The sequence below is a fragment of the Felis catus genome, chromosome D3 (assembly GCF_018350175.1).
Source record: "Felis catus isolate Fca126 chromosome D3, F.catus_Fca126_mat1.0, whole genome shotgun sequence".
In the NCBI taxonomy this organism is placed as follows: Eukaryota; Metazoa; Chordata; class Mammalia; order Carnivora; family Felidae; genus Felis; species Felis catus.
The window spans coordinates 1,167,626-1,184,312 of NC_058379.1; the positions used below are offsets into that span (position 1 = coordinate 1,167,626).

General features: G+C 57.8%; 1 protein-coding gene and 2 long non-coding RNA genes across 3 annotated transcripts; 2 read left to right on the plus strand and 1 right to left on the minus strand.

The window, feature by feature from the left end:
• The first annotated feature begins 2,476 nt into the window (after positions 1-2,476).
• On the plus strand, positions 2,477-6,817 carry LOC109493102. Its single transcript, XR_002147135.2, has 3 exons — positions 2,477-2,611; positions 2,697-2,822; positions 6,668-6,817. It is a non-coding gene; the product is annotated as an uncharacterized LOC109493102 (long non-coding RNA).
• Positions 6,818-7,611: 794 nt separating this feature from the next.
• On the minus strand, positions 7,612-11,809 carry LOC109493101. Its single transcript, XR_002737116.2, has 3 exons — positions 11,670-11,809; positions 10,531-10,673; positions 7,612-7,705 (listed from the first exon to the last, which is right to left on the minus strand). It is a non-coding gene; the product is annotated as an uncharacterized LOC109493101 (long non-coding RNA).
• A 1,979-nt stretch (positions 11,810-13,788) lies between these two features.
• On the plus strand, positions 13,789-15,214 carry LOC111557255. The gene is made up of 2 exons (XM_045041679.1): positions 13,789-14,293; positions 14,425-15,214. The coding sequence occupies exons 1-2, from the start codon at positions 14,147-14,149 to the stop codon at positions 15,058-15,060; spliced, it is 783 nt and encodes a 260-aa protein (XP_044897614.1). The 5' UTR covers positions 13,789-14,146; the 3' UTR covers positions 15,061-15,214.
• Positions 15,215-16,687: the final 1,473 nt, after the last annotated feature.

The window sequence follows — 16,687 nt, forward strand, 5'->3', positions numbered from 1 at the left end:
CGCCTTGTGGGGGCGGGGCCTGGCGGGGAGGCGGTGCTCAGTGGACGGTGGGGCGGGGCGGGGCCTGGAGGGGGCGGGGCTTGAGCGGGCCCGGGGCGGAGCCAGCACTGGACTCGCCCCTTGGGGGGCTGCAGGGGGAACTTGGAAGGGGAAGGGAGACCGTGCCCTACGTCCCTCGCCGGCTGCCTCCTGTCTGCACAGACACATTAATAGCTGGAAGTGCCATGTGTAGCCCCAGGGCTACGGGCTGCATTGAATAAATTCTTAGAGGGTCACCTGGCCGGTTCAGTCTGTAGAGCATGTGACTCTTGCTCTCAGGGTCATGAGTTCAAGCACCATGTTGGGCATAGAGCTTGAAAAATAATAAAAATGAAATAAAATTAGTAAAAAGAAAAAAAGAAAAGACAAAGTCTTAGAGAAGGGCTGCTTTACAGGTGATGCATTTTAAATCATATTGTTTCATAACAAATTGTCTGCCAAATGGAACCAAGACACAGGAAATCGGAGGGAAAGGTTAGATAAATCATTTCATGGGGATAATACACAGCAGATTCTCAGACACAGCGCTAAATATACGTGTACTTAGGTGTAAAGTGCTCCAAAGTTTATAATTAATATGCAAAACAGTGAACTGGGCTATTAGTTGTCATTTTAGAAAATCGCTGGAAGGGGGTGGATATACCAGACCTCCACGTGTGGACAACCACATATACGTACGTACCTGTACGTACCACATAGTGCTAGGTTACATATGCATGTGTAATATATAGCGTAGTGGCTAAGCCCTGGCTGACCATGAGCCAGTCTTTCCGTATATATTCATTCATTCATTCCTTACAACGATTCCATGAGGTACTTGCTATTATAGCACCATTGTACAGATGAGAGCATTGAGGCCCAGAGAAATTAGGTGATGTGCCCAAGCAGGGCAAAGAGCCAGATTCTCACACAGGAAACTGTTAACAGTGGCTGCTTCGGGAAGGGTCGAAGTGATGAGGGGGCATAAGGCAAGCCGAGAGCAAGCAGGACCTAGCAACACCCGCCCCGCCCCCCTCCGGTGGGACCTGTGTGACAATCCTCTGGCACTCCTGGCTGTCCAAGGACAAAGGAAAGGACAGAAAACAAATGGTTAAACTGATAGCTTCTCCATCAGTTTACAAACATCTTAGTAATATCTGGAGAAAAGGGCCATCTTATCAATAGCCTAACATCCAGGAACTTAGTACTGTCTTAATGCTAATGCTTTGCCACAAGGAAAACAGCCTTAGCTTGACAACAGCCAGGCCTCCAGTGATCTGTGGGTCTCCTTCAGCCTACGAAATCCCTTTAAGAAACTTCCCCTTGACTTTTCCTCCCTCAGCTTCATAGGATGTAACCAGTCACCCCTCACAACCCCAGTGCAGCTCTTCCTGCCCACGGGTCCTGTCCCTGAGCTTTAATAAAATCACCTTTTTACACCAAAGACGTCTTCAGCACAGAGCCTGATACAGGACTCGAACTCACGAACCCTGAGATCAAGACCTGAGCCGAAGTCGGACACTCAACCCACTGGGCCACCCAGGCGCCACTAGGGTGAAATATCCTTATGCTCAGCTACTGCTTTTGTGAATGCAGAGTACCCACAACCCCCTCACTGCCCTCAGCCTGCAGTAATGGCCCTGGGTGGTCGCACCAGCCTGTGGATGCTTCCAACAGGCAGCCCCCCCCACCCCCCGCGGCCTTCACAGAGCCACCCAGCAGCTATACTTCCTGCTCCCCTGGAAGGAATCCCACTTAGCATCTCCTGGAAACCCTGGGCCTGCACCCAGGCCCTTCTCCAGGCCCCAGGACACACAGGTTCCTGACACTGGACTGCGGCCAGAGGCCACCAGAGCTGGGAGGGACAAGGGGTCTCCTGGCCAAGCCCCTTGTTTTTCAGTATGAGGTCAGCCACGGCACCCCTGGGGTCACTTTCCCTTCCCTCCGTTGTCCAGGACCAACTGCGTTTGCCCAGGCCCCCCGGAGCTGCCGGAGCAGAGTAAGAGGGCTTCAGGAGTGGGTGGAGATGGGGAGATAAGAGGGGTGATAATTGCACAAAAGGTCATGAAATTGCATCAGAGGAGAGTGTGAAGAATAGGCAGGACAGAGGGTGGGGGCGCAGGGTTGCCGGAGGGGGCTAGTCCCCGGGGCACGAGCCCAGCCCGCCCTGGGAAAGAGATTTTCCAGGAAGGACAGTGAAGTTAGGGGCGGGCTGGGGTGGGGGGAGGCTTTGCATTTGGAACAGGTTACTGAGCCCCCAAGGGGAGGCCCCCCAAGGCACCCAATTCCAGCTCCTCGGGCCCTGTTGGTCACCTCCAGGTTCCTCCCTTCTCTCATCGTCGGTGCTCATACCCTCATTATTCAGATTCCTTATCTGCAAATCTGTGCACTCACTACCTTTTGCTGTGACCTCCAGATCAGAACTCACAAGGTTTCTTGGGCGTACATTCCCAGCTGAGGGTGAGTGAGCAGGCACCCTGACCCTCCGTCCGGGGCGGCCCTCTCCTACCAAAGGGTCCGAACGAGAACTATGTGGGCTGCCTGTAGGCAACACTATAGGAACTGGCTCTCACAGCCACAGTGACCCTCGGGGGTAGGTTTGATCCCTATTCCCACTCACCTCAGGGAGGAGAAACTGAGGGCCAGAGAAGTGAAGTGACTCACCCCATGTCACACAGCTATGCGGCCGCTCGAGGATTTAAACCCGCACCCCCTCTGGCTCCTGCACTGCATCCGTCTCCAAAGCAAGGGCTCGGTCCTGTCCATCTCTGCCCTCCAGTGTTCTGCCCGAGACCCAGCAAACAGTAAGGAAACTTTATGTCTTTATTTTATTTTTTTCAGTTGATTTATTTATTTTGAGAGAGAGAGGGAGAAGCAGAAAGGGGGAGAGAGAGAATCCCAAGCGGGCTCAGCACTGTCAGCACAGAGCCCAACGTGGGGCTCGAACTCGTGAACCATAAGATCAGGACCTGAGCCGAAGTCGGAAGCCTAGCAGACTGAGCCACCCAGGTGCCCCGGTCTGTGAATATTTTATTTTTTAAAAATGCTTATTTATTTAATTTGAGAGAGAGAGAGAGAGAGAGAGAGAGACAGAGAGCGTGAGTGGGGGAGGGGCAGAGAGAGAGAGAGAGAGAGAGAGAGAGAGAGGGAGAGAGAATCCCAAGCAGGCTCCGTGCTGTCAGTGCAGAGCCCGATGTGGGGCTCGAAATGATGAACTGGGAGATCAGGACCTGAGCTGAGATCAAGAGCTGTATACTTAACGGACCGAGCCACCAGGAGCCCCAGCAGTGAGGAAACTTTAAAAGGAAGTTGAACGAAGTTTAAGACTGATCCCAAGAAAGACCCCCTCGCTCAACGTACAGAAACACTCCACCTTCTGCGGAGATGACACCCACCCAGACAGGGCTCTAGTGCCGCCATCACCTCCCACAAGAGGAAGGGCGAGTGGCTGTCATTTCAAAGGACCTGGAGGTGGGTCCCCAGGGCCTTATGGCGCGAGCGAGAGTGAGGAGGGGTCTGCGATTGGTCCGTGATGTCTGTCGCGGACGCTGGGGTGTGGGGTGGTCCGTGTGCCCTAAAACACATGGAAGTCCGCGTTCTCGTGTCACTGTGACTCCCAGGGTGTCGCATGTAATTTTCAAAAAGTTAAAAACTCTCCTAGAAATATGGACAAATCAGGGACTGGAGGTGTATTTAATTCATTAAGCAAGGGCCCAGCAGGCCGGTAAAGATGGTTGCTGGATGGGGGCGCCTGGGTGGCTCAGTCGGTTAAGCGTCCCTCAGCTCAGGTCATGATCTCACGGTTTGTGGGTTCGAGCCCCGCATTGGGCTCTGAGCTGACAGCTCAGAGCCTGGAGCCTGCTTGGGAGTCTCTCTCCCCCTCTCTCTCTGCCCCTCCTCTGCTCATGCTCTCTCTCTCTCTCTCTCTCAAAAATAAATAAGTAAACATTAAAAACAGGAAACAAACATAACTTGCAAATTTACCATCTTAGCCATTTTCAAGCATCTAGTTCAGGGGCACCAACTACACCCGCACCGCCCTGCAGCCACCGTCAGCCCCCAGCACTTTCTCGTCCTCCCCGACTGACGCTCTGTCCCACCCCACACTGACCCCAGCCCCCGGCGCCCACTTCTACCCTCTGTCTGCTCTAGGCCCTCACGGAAGGGGAGTCACGCGGTGTTTGTCTTTTATGACGGCTCCTTTCCCTTCGCGTCGTGTTCTCCAGGTTCGTCCGTGTAGTCGCGGGTGTCAGAATTTCCTTTTTTTAAAAAAAGGTTTTTTTTGAAAGGTTTTATGTATTTTTGAGACAGAGTGCGAGCGGGGGAAGATCAGAGAGAGAGGGAGACGCAGAATCCGAATCAGGCTCCGGGCTCCGAGCTGTCAGCACAGGACCCGACACGGGGCTGGAACCCACAAACTGTGAGATCATGACCTGAGCCAAAGTCAGATGCTTAACCGACTGAGCCACCCAGGTGCCCCTCCTTTTTTTTTTTTTTCTTTTAAATAATTTCTGTGCCTCATGTGGGGATTGAACTAACCAGGTGTCCCAGAATTTCTTTCTCTTTCCAAGGCTGAATAGTATCGCGTTATGGGGATAGACCACATTCTGACTGTCCGTTGTCCATTCATACATCGATGGACCCTGGGCTTTCTTCCACATTTTAGCTGTTGTGAATAAGGCTGCTGTGAACAGGGATGTACAAATATCTCAACATCCTGCTTTCAACTCTGTGGGGCACGTCCACACAAGTGGCAGGGTTGGATCACAGGGTACTTCTATTTTCACTCCTTTGAGGAGCCTCCATACTGTTTCCCACAGCGGTGGCCCCAGTTTGCACTCCTGCCGCGCGTGCACGGGGGCTCCCCTCGCCCCCCATCCTCACCAATACTTGTTATTTTTTGAGTTCTTAAAAATAGGCACCCAAGTGGGCGTGAAGTGGTTTCTCGCCCCGGTGTTGATTTGCATTTCCCTAAAGATGAGCATCTTCTCGTGCGAGCGCTGGGCGTTTGCTTGTCTTCTCTGGAAAGACGTCCGTCCAGGTCCTCTGACCCGTTCAGGTGGTTTGAGGTCCTCACCTTATCGAGACACAGCCCAGCCTGTTTACTGTGCGCGGCTGCTTCGGGCCGCACCTGCAGGGCTACTGCAATGGTCTGTGCAGTGGCAAAGCCGTATTTGCCACCCGGCCCTCTGGGGAAGGTGTGTGCCGACCCTCGCCTAGAATTGCTGAGCGGTCCTCTGATGGGCCTAGTAAATGACACTGTGGTAGGACAGTGAGAGGGCACACTACTGTCGTTACCAGGAGTTCCACTCAACTCCTGTCCCTGTCGCCCTGCCCACAAGGCTCCCTGCTCCTCAGACCTGGCTGACACTTTGCCGGCCGGGAGGGGGGCCTGGGGGCAGCGTCCTCCCCCACCCTGACCACCCCCTCACCACCTGGCTCTGGGTAGCAGAGAGGGATGAGGTGGGTCCCCTCCAGGCGCTGGGCGTTTCAGTTACCTCCTTGGAAAGTGGGAGAGGCCCCAAAGAGAATTAGGTAGAGCAATGGAGAGGAGCCAGCTTCTTCTAGAAGAGTCCTCCAGAACGACAGGGCACCTCCCTGTCCCCGGGGCCCAAGCCGACTCCTGCCCTCGGGAAGCGCTACTGAAGTCAGAGCTCGTTCTGGATAGGACTTTGACTTCCTCCCGGGGAACGTAGGCAAAGCTTCTCAGGGCACAGGTTAGACCTCAGGCCTTCAGACTTTGTTTAAGCAAAGGAAGGGTGCCCCCAACCCCACCCCTGCCTTTGCTCTGGAGGTGGTGTTGGTTCTGAAACGCTGGGAGGGGGTGGGGTGGGACTACACCTCTTGGACCCCTACAGGTGGGAAGGTGACAGCCTGAGGGCTTCCAAGGAGGCTCCCGGCTCTCCCGCCCTGGCCTGGCCGGCCAGCCCCCTCCAGCCCCGGGCCCAGAGGGAAGGGCTACACCTGTGTCCCTCCAGGCAGAGAATTCTGGTAGCTTTATAACTCAAAACGTGAACTTCCCCAACAACCCAGAAATCCTATCCCCAAGTCCTGCATGGGAAAGGTTTCACTGCAGCTAACAGCCCAGAGCTGGAAACGAACGTCCATCAGCAAGAGAAGGAAAAACAAATCGCGGGAAAATTCTCAACAACCCGAGGGTCTAGACCGAGTCCAGCACCCGTGTGGACGAGCCTTAAAACTCTCCATGCACAGTACAGGCAGCTGGACACAGAGACCCCGACGGACGTCAGCGTCCACTGGCGGGGCTCGGTCACCGCGATCACGAGACCGGATCCCTGCTCTGGGGCAGAGGTATCCTTGGGTCTCGGGGGGACGGACGTGTCTTGTGGTGACTGAGGTCGTGCTGGACACATGGCTTAAAACGCACTGCGATGTTAGCATTTCACCGCGAAGGAGGCGCCCCTGGGTAGCTCAGTCGGCTAAGCATCCCACTGTGGCTCAGGTCATGATCTCACAGTCGGTGGGAGCCCAAGTGGGGCTCTGGGCTGACAGTGTGGAGCCTGGTTAGGGTTCTCTCTCTCCCTCTCTCTTGGCCCCTCCCCTGCTCACTCTCTCTTCTCTCAAAAATAAACATTATTTTTTTTTAAATCATGGATATGAGTTACACCCCATGAAGTTCATTTTAAAGGGAGGCACTGACACGTGACGCCGTGTGGATGAACCTGGAAAGCATCCTGGGAAGTGAGAAGCCAGATCCCAAAGGCCGCGCCTTGTAGGATTCCTTTTGCGTGAAATGTCGGGACTGGGCAAGTCCAGAGACAGAAAGCAGGCTGGTGGCTGGCAGGGGCTGGGGGGGGACAGGGAGGGTCTCCCGGGCTGGGGGCAGGTGGGCGGGGCCCTCAGGCAGGTCTGGTGCCAGCATCCTCCAGGGCCTGGAGGGAAAAGGACTGAGCCACCGGCGGGCGTGGGGACCGCACGCTTCCCCCGGCATCTCCTCCCACACGGAGGGTTCCAGTACTTACCCTTCAGCAGCTCCCCAATGAAGCCCAGACTGGTCCCGCAGAAGGCCTTAGCGGAGGGCCTGGAGGGGTGACTCAGCCTGACTCGGACTTGAGCCGCCCTGCTGAGGGAGGACAGACAGTCACGTGCCTGGCAGGACATCTTACAGGTATGCAGAAACCCGGCCGGCCTGAGTCACCACAGGGCTTGGACAGGGACAGGCCAGGGGCTGGGGCTGCGTCAGAGTCCCCCCCACCCAGCCCTGGGCCCCAGCCCCAGAATTCTCCCAACCTGGCCTCGCTGCCTCACCTGCCGTCCAGGTGTTTCTCCGGGCCCACGCTGATGCCCCCTCCCGCCTCCCCTCCCCACCTGCTTCCTGCCCCCCGCCCCGCCAGACTCCAGGAGCACCCCAGGGCCCTCCACACCCTCGCTGCCTTCGCACCCCGCTCTGTGCTGGCGGGCACCGAGGCAGGTGGGGGCTCCTGTGAGTTGTTTAGCCTCAAGTGGGTTGCTGAATTCATGGATTTTCATAGTATAAACAGAGTAACTCCCGGCTGAGGAGTACCACAAACCAAGATCCCTCCAGGCAGTACATCTGAGGTCGGGTTAGACTTTTTTGAGAAGGACAGCTTACATAACCATGTGGGGACGGGTCTATTTGTCGGACGCTGGCAGACTCAAACGCCAGAAGGTCAAAGGTCACATGCTGCACAGCCCATTCCGTGGCCTGTGTGGGATGGGTAAGGGCAGAGACAGGTTGGTGGCTGCCGGGGCCCAGAGCAGGAGGCCAGTGACCAGTGACTGCTCACGGGCCCAGGGCTTTATTTTGGGGTGGGGAGAATGTTCTGGAACCAGACAGACGTGGCGGGTGCACAACGCTGGACGTGCTAAATGCCACCGAGCTGCTCCCGGGTTCAGTGAACCGGTGGTCTTGTACCATGGAACCACCCCCCAAAAAACCCAGACGTGTCCTGAGCGAGGGTCTGGCCTGGGGGAGGTGCTCTGAGGGGCAGGCTCTGCTCTGAGCGGTGGTCCTGCCACCCTCCCCATTTCACAGGTGAGAAAGCCGAGGTCCAACTGGCCCAGGGTCTCCCACTAGCACGTGTGAGCCTGGATGTGAGCCCGGCGTCCATGCGCCACGGGGCTGGTGTGACCCAGCATCGATGTCAGAGGCCCCAGATTGTTTTTTTAAAGCTTATTTATTTATTGAGAGAGAGAGACAGGGACAGAGTGCTAGTGGGGGAGGTCAGAGAGAGAGGGAGACACAGAATCAGAAGCAGATGCCAGGCTCCGAGCTGTCAGCCCAGAGCCCAATGATGCGGGGCTTGAACCCATGAACCGCGAGATCATGACCTGAGCCGAAGTCAGACGCCCAACCGACTGAGCCCCCCAGGCGCCCTGGCAGACTCTTTTTTAAAGGTTTATTTATTGGGGCGCCTGGGGGGCTCAGTCGGTTAAGCGTCCGACTTCGGCTCAGGTCACGATCTCGCGGTCCATGAGTTCGAGCCCCAGGTTGGGCTCTGGGCTGACGGCTCAGAGCCTGGAGCCTGCTTCCGATTCTGTGTCTCCCTCTCTCTCTGCCCCTCCCCCGTTCATGCTCTGTCTCTGTCTCAAAAATAAATAAAAAAACGTTAAAAAAAATTAAAAAATAAATAAATAAATAAATAAAGGTTTATCTATTTATTGAGAGAGAGAAGGGAGGGGGGCGGAGAGAGAGAGACAGAATCCCAAGCAGCTGTCAGCCAGGAGCCGGAGGCAGGTCTCAATGCCACGACCGTGAGATCATGAGCTGAGCCGAAATCAAGAGTCAGACGCTTAACCGACTGAGCCCCCCCAGGTGCCCCACCCATTTTCTTTTAACTACAGGGGCAGCCGGGGGGCTCAGTCGGTTAAGCGTCTGACTCGTGATTTCGGCTCAGGTCGTGGCCTCACGGGTGGAGAGTTCGAGTCTAGCATCAGGCTTTCTGCTGTCAGCGAGGAGCCTACTTGGGATCCTGTCTCCCTCCCTCTCTGCCCCTCCCCCACTCTCAAGATAAATAAAAGTAAACTGAAAAAATGTACGTTATAATTCGTATACCATAGAATTCACAATCTTAAAGCGAACATTTCCGCGGCGTTTAGTATGTTCAGAGCTGTGCGATCACCACCACCACGAACTCCAGAACATTTCCATCCCCAATAGAAGAAACCCATCCCCACGAACAGCCGCGCACCTGACAACCCCCAATCCCCCCTCTGTGTCCGTGGCCCTGCTCTGAGCACTCTGTGGGAGGGATCACACGCTACGCAGTCTTTTGCGTCTGGTGTCTTTCGTGCCGCGTGAGCTGTGGCGCTTTGTCTGCACCGGAGCTGGGTCGGGCCTCATCCCTGTTTCCTGCTGAATAATATTCCCCTTTGCGGGTAGACCCTTTGTTTTTAACCGTCAGTTGACGGATATTCGTTTTCTCTACGCTTGGCCGTTATGGGAATGGCCGCAAAGCGAGCACGGGAGAGACCCACCCGGGCAAGGCCCGGGGGCCGGCATCTGGGGCGGAAGAGAAGCCCGGGAGGCATCGTCTGGCCCCCCCCCGCGCCCTGCGCTTCCCGCCAGCTCCCCTGTCGTTAGGTGGGGACTCAGCCTAGGTCGGGATGGTGATTGGTGCCCGCTGAGGGGCCTCTGCTCGGGCAGCCTCTGCCCGGGGCATCTCGGCTGCTCCCTGCTGGTCCCGGGCACGGCTGACAGTCCGGCAACAACCCCCCACCGCAGCCACTGATGCTTCCCGTGGGGTGCCAGCTCCACCCTTCCTGCTGCTCCCGGTGTCCTTGACCCGCCCTTTCGAGCACATCTGGAAATCCCGTCGGCTCTAGATTCAAAACAGACCCAGGATCTGGCCATTTCTCCCCCCCTGCCTGAGTGTCCCTAACAAGTCACCACGAACTGGAGGCTGAAGTACAATGACTCCTCTCACAGCTCGGGAGGCCAGGTCCCTAAACCGAGGTGTGGCAGGGCTGTGCGCCCTCCTGAACTTCTGGGGGCCACGGGTGCCCCTTTCTTGTGACTGCATCCCTCCCATCGCTGCCTCTGTCTCCACGTGGCTTCTCTGCGTCTGTGTTTCTCCTCTTGTCGTAAGAACACCCATCACTGGATTTAGAAACATCTCAATTGAACATGACCTCATCTTAACCAGCACATCTGCAAAACCTTCTTTCTAAATAAGGCCACATTCTGAGTTTGCAGGTTGACATGAATCTTGGAGGACATTATTCAGCCCAGCATAAGACCTCACCCAGGTGGGAGACAGGCATACGGTTCTTTAAAACCCCCAACAAGCCCACGTCACTCCGAGCAGGACCCAGCTCTTTGGCACTGGACACCACGTGCGTCCCTCCTCTGGCCGTGGCGCTCCTGCCAGTTCTCCTGCCCCAGGGCCTTTGCACTAACTTTCACTCTGCCAGGAGGGACCTGTCCTCCCCCAGCTCTCCCCTAGGTCCTGGTCTCCCCACTTAGGACTGTGAGGCCCCCTTTCTCCCAGGGCCCCTTCTGCCATCTAACAGACCCTATGCTTTACTTACCATGGTGTTTATTGTGTGTCTGCCTCACTCCAAGACATGAGGATTTTCCAGAAGCTACATCGGCACCTGGCCCTCAGGAAGCCGTTGGAGGATATCTGTCGTGTGAATGGTCACGTGCGCCGTCCCTGTCTGAGGTCCCAGACCTGATGAAGTAAGCATTACCGTCACCCTACACCAGTCAGCATCCCGGTGGGGAGCAGAGCCCTACTCCAGAGGCATCACTGGACCTCAGGGGCCTCGCGAGGCCTGCAAGGCAGGGCTGGGGCTGGGGCCCAGACAGGAGGTCTGCTTGCAGAATTCAGTGCCGGGAGGGCAGCAGAGGTGGGGACTAGGGGCCCCTGTGGCCCAGGCCTCTGCTTGGCCAAACCCAGGAGGGACCCGGCTCCAGGAACCGGAGACCCATCCGCCGTTCCCAGGTGTGGACAGAAATTCCACAGGACACCTGCCTCGGGGGAGGAAATGGGGGCTCTGGGCAGAGCCGGGGCTCAGGCAGAGGCCTCGGGGCCCTGGTCCAAGCCCTGCATCACCAGAGCCTCCAGGCTTGGGAGAAGTGTCCGGAGGCGGGAGTCCAGCCTTCAGACAGGGCAGGGCGAGGCTCTCCTGCGGGTGTCCAGGATGGGAGCTGAGCTCTGAACCCACACGCCTACCACACCCATCCTCCTCCTCGGCAGGCACCAACCCTCCCTCCCTTTCCGTAACCAGGTGTGGGGCCTTGGGCGACTTACTTTCATCCTTTTTAATTGGTTTCTTCTCTGTAAAATGGGGCCATAATCTACTGGAATGCTTCCAGCTTCCTGGGTGCGGGGCACCCCGTGGGCACGCGCCTCCTGCCTTTTTGGGGTCAGAGCCCCGAATCGGGTCGGGCTGAGCAGCTGTCAGTAGAAGCAACGCTTTAGCCCCCGTGTTGGAGCTCTGGACGGCTCCTCCCGAGCCGCTTCCCCTGGCATCTGAGACGGCCCCGGGGAGCCCCCCGCCATCCCTGCAACGACCTCATAGCAGGAGCAAGCAATGAAGCGGTAAGGTTTTGAGTCGCTGCGCTCCGGGGAGTTGTTTGTTACTACGTGTGACCTGGCCTGTCCTGACGATCAAGGAGCTGACTGTTCGACACGCTGAGATCAGCGCCCAGCACACGCACATACCCGGCAGGTGATTCAGGGAGTCAGGCGGCCGTGCAGCCCGACGTGTGTGCCTGACGTGTCCACTCTGCTCCGTGGTGAGCTGGCCCCGTGCGGCGGCCCTTCGGGACTCCCCGGCAGCGGGTCCCCTCTCCGGCCCCGCCCACGCCAGGCTCGCCCACCACTGGACACGCCCCCGAAGCACTGGGCCCGCCCCCGGGCCCGCCCACACGGGCCCGGCTCCTCCCCCGAGCGCGGGCGCTCCAGCGGGCATCTCCCCAGGGGCCTCCTGGGCGCCTCTTGGGCCTCAGCCCAGACGTCCCTCCTCCCACCAGAGCCGGTCGGTCTACGCCGTGTGACCCCGGCCTCCTTTACCTGCAGGACCTGTCGCAGGGTGGTGGGTCCCAGCCTGTCACCGAGTTAAAGGTGTGGGAAAAAGGGGGCTGTCGCAGATTAAAAGATTTATTGGGTTGGGGGGTGGACCAAATGGGCGAGGGGCACTAAGGAGGACACTTGTTGGGATGAGCGCTGGGTGTTCTCGGTAAGTGATCAGTCACTAAATTCTATTCCTGAAACCATTATTACACTATATGTTAACTAACTCGGATGTAAATTAAAAATTAAAAAAAAAAAAAAAAGATTTACACACATAAACACGTGGCCCTGGACCAGGTCTTTGGTTGTAAAACGTTTGGAGGAGGGCGCCTGGGCGGCTCAGGTCATGATCTCATGGTCTGTGAGTTCGAGAGCTCGGAGCCTGGAGCCTGCTTCGGATTCTGTGTCTCTCTCTCTCCGCCCCTCCCCAGCTCACACTCTGTCTCTGTTTCTCTCTCAAAACTAAATAAACATTAAAATTTTCTTTTTAAATCTAGGTGCTGTGCATGTGGCTGTGCATTAGACTTTTTCTAAAGGCTGTAAATTTTCACCACGGAGGGAAGAGAAACACTACGTGTGAGAGATTAAAGAGTACTTCTTGTACACTCCTATATGTTTGCTTTAAACACCTTCTCATTAGGATTCGATACATATAAAATAATGTCGGTAGCACATAGAAAAAGGCATTGTGAGATCATGGACGACCTCAAAGCCGCCGCTGACCCCGCCAGTTCTCTCAGCCCCTCGGAGGTGGTCAGTGCCTCAATTTTGTGTTTATCGTTCCTTTGCTTTAACTCTTAATTCAGGTGTCACTGATCCGCAGTTAGTGCGCTAATCTTTTTACTTTTTTAATGTTTATTTACTTTTGAGAGAGAGAGAGACACACACAGCATGAGTGCAGGAGGGGCAAAGAGAGGGGGAGACACAGAATCCGAAGCGGGCTCCAGGCTCCGAGCTGTCAGCACAGAGCCCGACGCGGGGCTCGAACTCACAAACCATGAGATCACGACCTGGGCTGAAGTCGGATGCTTTAACCAACGGAGCCCCCTAGGCGCCCCAGTGCACTGATCCTGAGGATAAGTTTCACAGACGTGTTCAGTGTAACCCGTGCTCTCTGCAAGACGCAGGGTTTTCCCGGACCCCAGAAGCTCTTGGGTGCCCTCATCACTCCCTGCCGGAGAACTATCGTGGCCTCTTTCTCTGTAGGTGAGGGTTACCTGGTCTTGGGCTTTGGAAAAGTGGGTCGTACTGAGCCCACTGTGCCTGGCGCCTTCCAGAGAGCATCACGTCTGTCAGATGCACCCACGAAGTCACGTCACTCGCTGGCTGCCGCAAAGCAACGCTCGCGTATGTGTAATGTGCACCTGTATGTATGTGTCTATGCGTGCGTGTGTATGTGGCTGTATTGCTTGTCTTTGAACTTTGTAAGACTGGCATCTGAGCCTCAGGGCACACGGCCGGAGGCCCCGACGGAAGTGCTCCGTGCGGGGCTCCCGCGCCACCTACAAGCCTGTAAATTGTACGTGACGGACAGTCACGCAAATCCTTTCTTATCCACCGTGTCCCGCTGATCTCCCCCCTCCACCCCCACGGAAAAACCCATTTTCCTCCGTGTACTTATCCATTTCAGTGTTTTTTCTAAGTTTATTTATTTTGAGAGAGGGAGAGAGAAAGGGAACGCCAGCAGGGGAGGGGCAGAGAGAGAGGGAGAGAGAATCCCAAGCAGCCTCCGCGACCCCAGCAAAGAGCCCGACTCGGGGCTCGAACCCACAACCCTGGGATCGTAACCTCGGCCCAAATCAAGAGTCAGACGCTCAACCGACTGAGCCCCCCGGGCGCCCCCAAGAGTGCCTTTTAATTTTCTTCTCAACTTTCTAACATCTGCCTGGTTTCCTCCTTGAGCAAAATCTTTAACACCTCTTCGTTTTTATAGCTCTGTGAGTCATGGTTTTCCCGGTTTTGACCGTCTTGTAACAAGAGCACATGTGGCCTTCCGCCCGCTCTCCTCATGCCACGTGGTGTGGACAAGCCCCGTGTCTGCCGCCTCCCATGGCGGCTCGTCAGCCGGGCACCTCCTGTCCCCTCTTCTGTGACGCGTCTACTGTGTCCCGGCCCGCCAGGCCACGATGGAGGAGATCGCCTGGAACACGCCTGGAATGGAGTGGGTGCTAGGCAAACAGCCGGGCGGTGAGTGGACGTGCGGAGGTGTGTCTGCCGGACGCACGCGGCCAACACTTCTTGAGGCCTCAGGACCTTTGCTCGGCACCAGGCGGGTAGGAGAGGAAAGCTGAAGGGGCCCTGGGCTGCCAGAGGTCTCCAACTCGGGGAGGGGAGGGCAAGGATGGAAGTCCTGTCCTTCTCTCATGTCTGTCCTCCCCTCTCCTTGTCCTTCTGTCCTGCCCAGAGTGGAAGCCCACAGGCCGCTCACAATGGCCCCTTGATGTGCATGTGGAAGAGGAGGCTGGAAATCGAAGCTCCCGTTTGGGGTGTGTTGGAGGTGACCGGCCCCTGTGCTGTGCTGGAGGTCCTCCTTGCCGGGCTGCTCGCCGTGTCCGTGGGTCCGTGTGCTCGGGTGTGCTCGGGTTGTTCTGACCGTGGCACCTGGGGAGGACGGTCCTGGGTCGTCCCTGCGCCCGGTTTCACCCTGCGGACCGAGTGTAGGGCTGCGCGAGACAACACCGGCGTCTGGGCCGGAGAACGGCTTAGCGGGTGCCCTGCTTTCCAAACCGCTAAGCGCGTTCTCCAACCTCCCCCCGCCGAAAGCCCCTTTTCATCTCCTCTCTGGTTCCCCCGCAGACAAGTGATAACTTTGGCACGTGGTCCAGATCAACCTGCGGGAGACGTGGCTTTCACGGGGGTGGCGGCCGAGCCCCCGTCCAGCCCCGGCCCAGCCTCGCTGCCGAGTCCACACCCGGACAGCCCCGGACTGACCCGGGACAGGGCCCATCTCCTCCTCCCTGCTCCTCCCTGGACCAAGGCAGGCCTGCAGGCCCGGGGTCTCAGACCCACTGCCTCAGGAGCTCGGCAGGGGCCTGTGTAGGACCAGGGGGAACACGGGGACTGCAGAAGCCACTTTAGGCACATTTGCGCTTTTGAGCACCTGGTGCCGCTGCGTCCAGGACGGGGGTGGGGGGTGTGACTCCTCTGCTCCAGCCTGGAGGCCACACCGGGGACCCCACCCCCCCACCCCAGGCACAGCCACCGGGGCAGCAGGTGGGGAGGGGACGGGGAGGGGGCTCACGGAGTGGGTGAGGAAACACCCCCGCGCACGAACCCCCAGGGGAGGGAAACTGGGGTCTCAGCGAGAATGTGTGCAGAAGGTTCACGTCCGCGGCCGCTCGCTCTCCGTGGCCAAAAGGAGGGACCCCCCTCCCCCCACCATCGCTGTCCGTCCACGGATGAACAGAGAAACAAAACGTGGCAGAGCCCCACGAGGAACAAGGAACGGACTCTGATTCTCTCCGCAGCACCTGGAAAGACACATCACGTGGCAGCAGCAGACACGAAGCACCTGCTGTCCTGCCGTCTCCTCTGCGCCCAGACACCTGGAGGGAGCAAGTGCACGGGGGACCCGCGGGAAGGGGAACGGCTGGCCCACGCCCGGGTCAGGTGAGCGGCCCAGGGCTAAGACTTAGAGGGAGCAGAAGCAAAGGCCACCGGCTCCCAGCCCCTGACTGTTTGAGAGGTGGGAGGGGAAGGCCCAGAGGCCGAGTGGCAGGTGGGGGAGGGGCAGCTGGAGGCTGGCCTTTGGGGCCGGATCCGCGGGAAGGGCAGAGTCCAGCCTGAGCCGGGCAGCTGGGATTGCATCAGGGTCCAAGCTGCCGCGGCCTGGAGCTCCCCGGGCCGTCCTGGGTGACGGGACCCCGGCCGCCTCCCGGGCGGCGATGAGGGGCGGCAGATCCCAGGACACACAGACATCCGTGTGTCAGCTCTCAGCCTTGGCTGCCCGTGCAGACCCCTGGGGGCTCTGCTCCTCCTGGGACGCGCCCGGTGCCTGGTTCTGGCCCCCGGGCAGCACCCTGTCCCCTTTGCAGGGCACCCAGCGTCCCCACACCACACCAGCCCGGGACGTGCAGATGTGCACAGAGGTGCCGGTGCCCGAGAAGCGAGCCTCACGATAAATCCGTGCACTGCGTGGGCCGTCGCAGGGACCTGCCAGTGTCCTTGCCCGTGCCCCCTCCCCCCCCCGCCCCGTTCTGTGGCCGCTCGGTCTCTGAGGCAGGGAGAGCAGTCATATTGCCTCTCCTTATCACCCCTTCACGTCTCAGTGCATCGACGCCCCAAGGAAAGCCTGTCAGCAGGGCACCTTCTGGGGGGCCGTTCGCTCCTCGAGCTCTGCCCTCTCCCCGCTCCCCCTTGTGCTGCTCCCAAAAGCCGCTGTGTTACCCTCCCCTTGTCGGCTGGCCCCTCCCGCTGCACCCCCTGACCACAGGGTGCTGGCCTCTCCCGGCCGCAATCCACCCACAGAGGCCGAACACCATGACGCCAGGGCCCCCCAGCGTCCCTGACGCCTGCTTCCCCTCCCTGGACGACAGATCAAACGATCAATTCATTAAATCGAAGCCATGGCCTGGCCGGGCGGGAGGAGGGACCCCTGCGTGCGGCTGAGTCGGCATCTGTCACTTGTACATTCACTCGACAAACATCGGGTGAGCCAGGTACTGTTG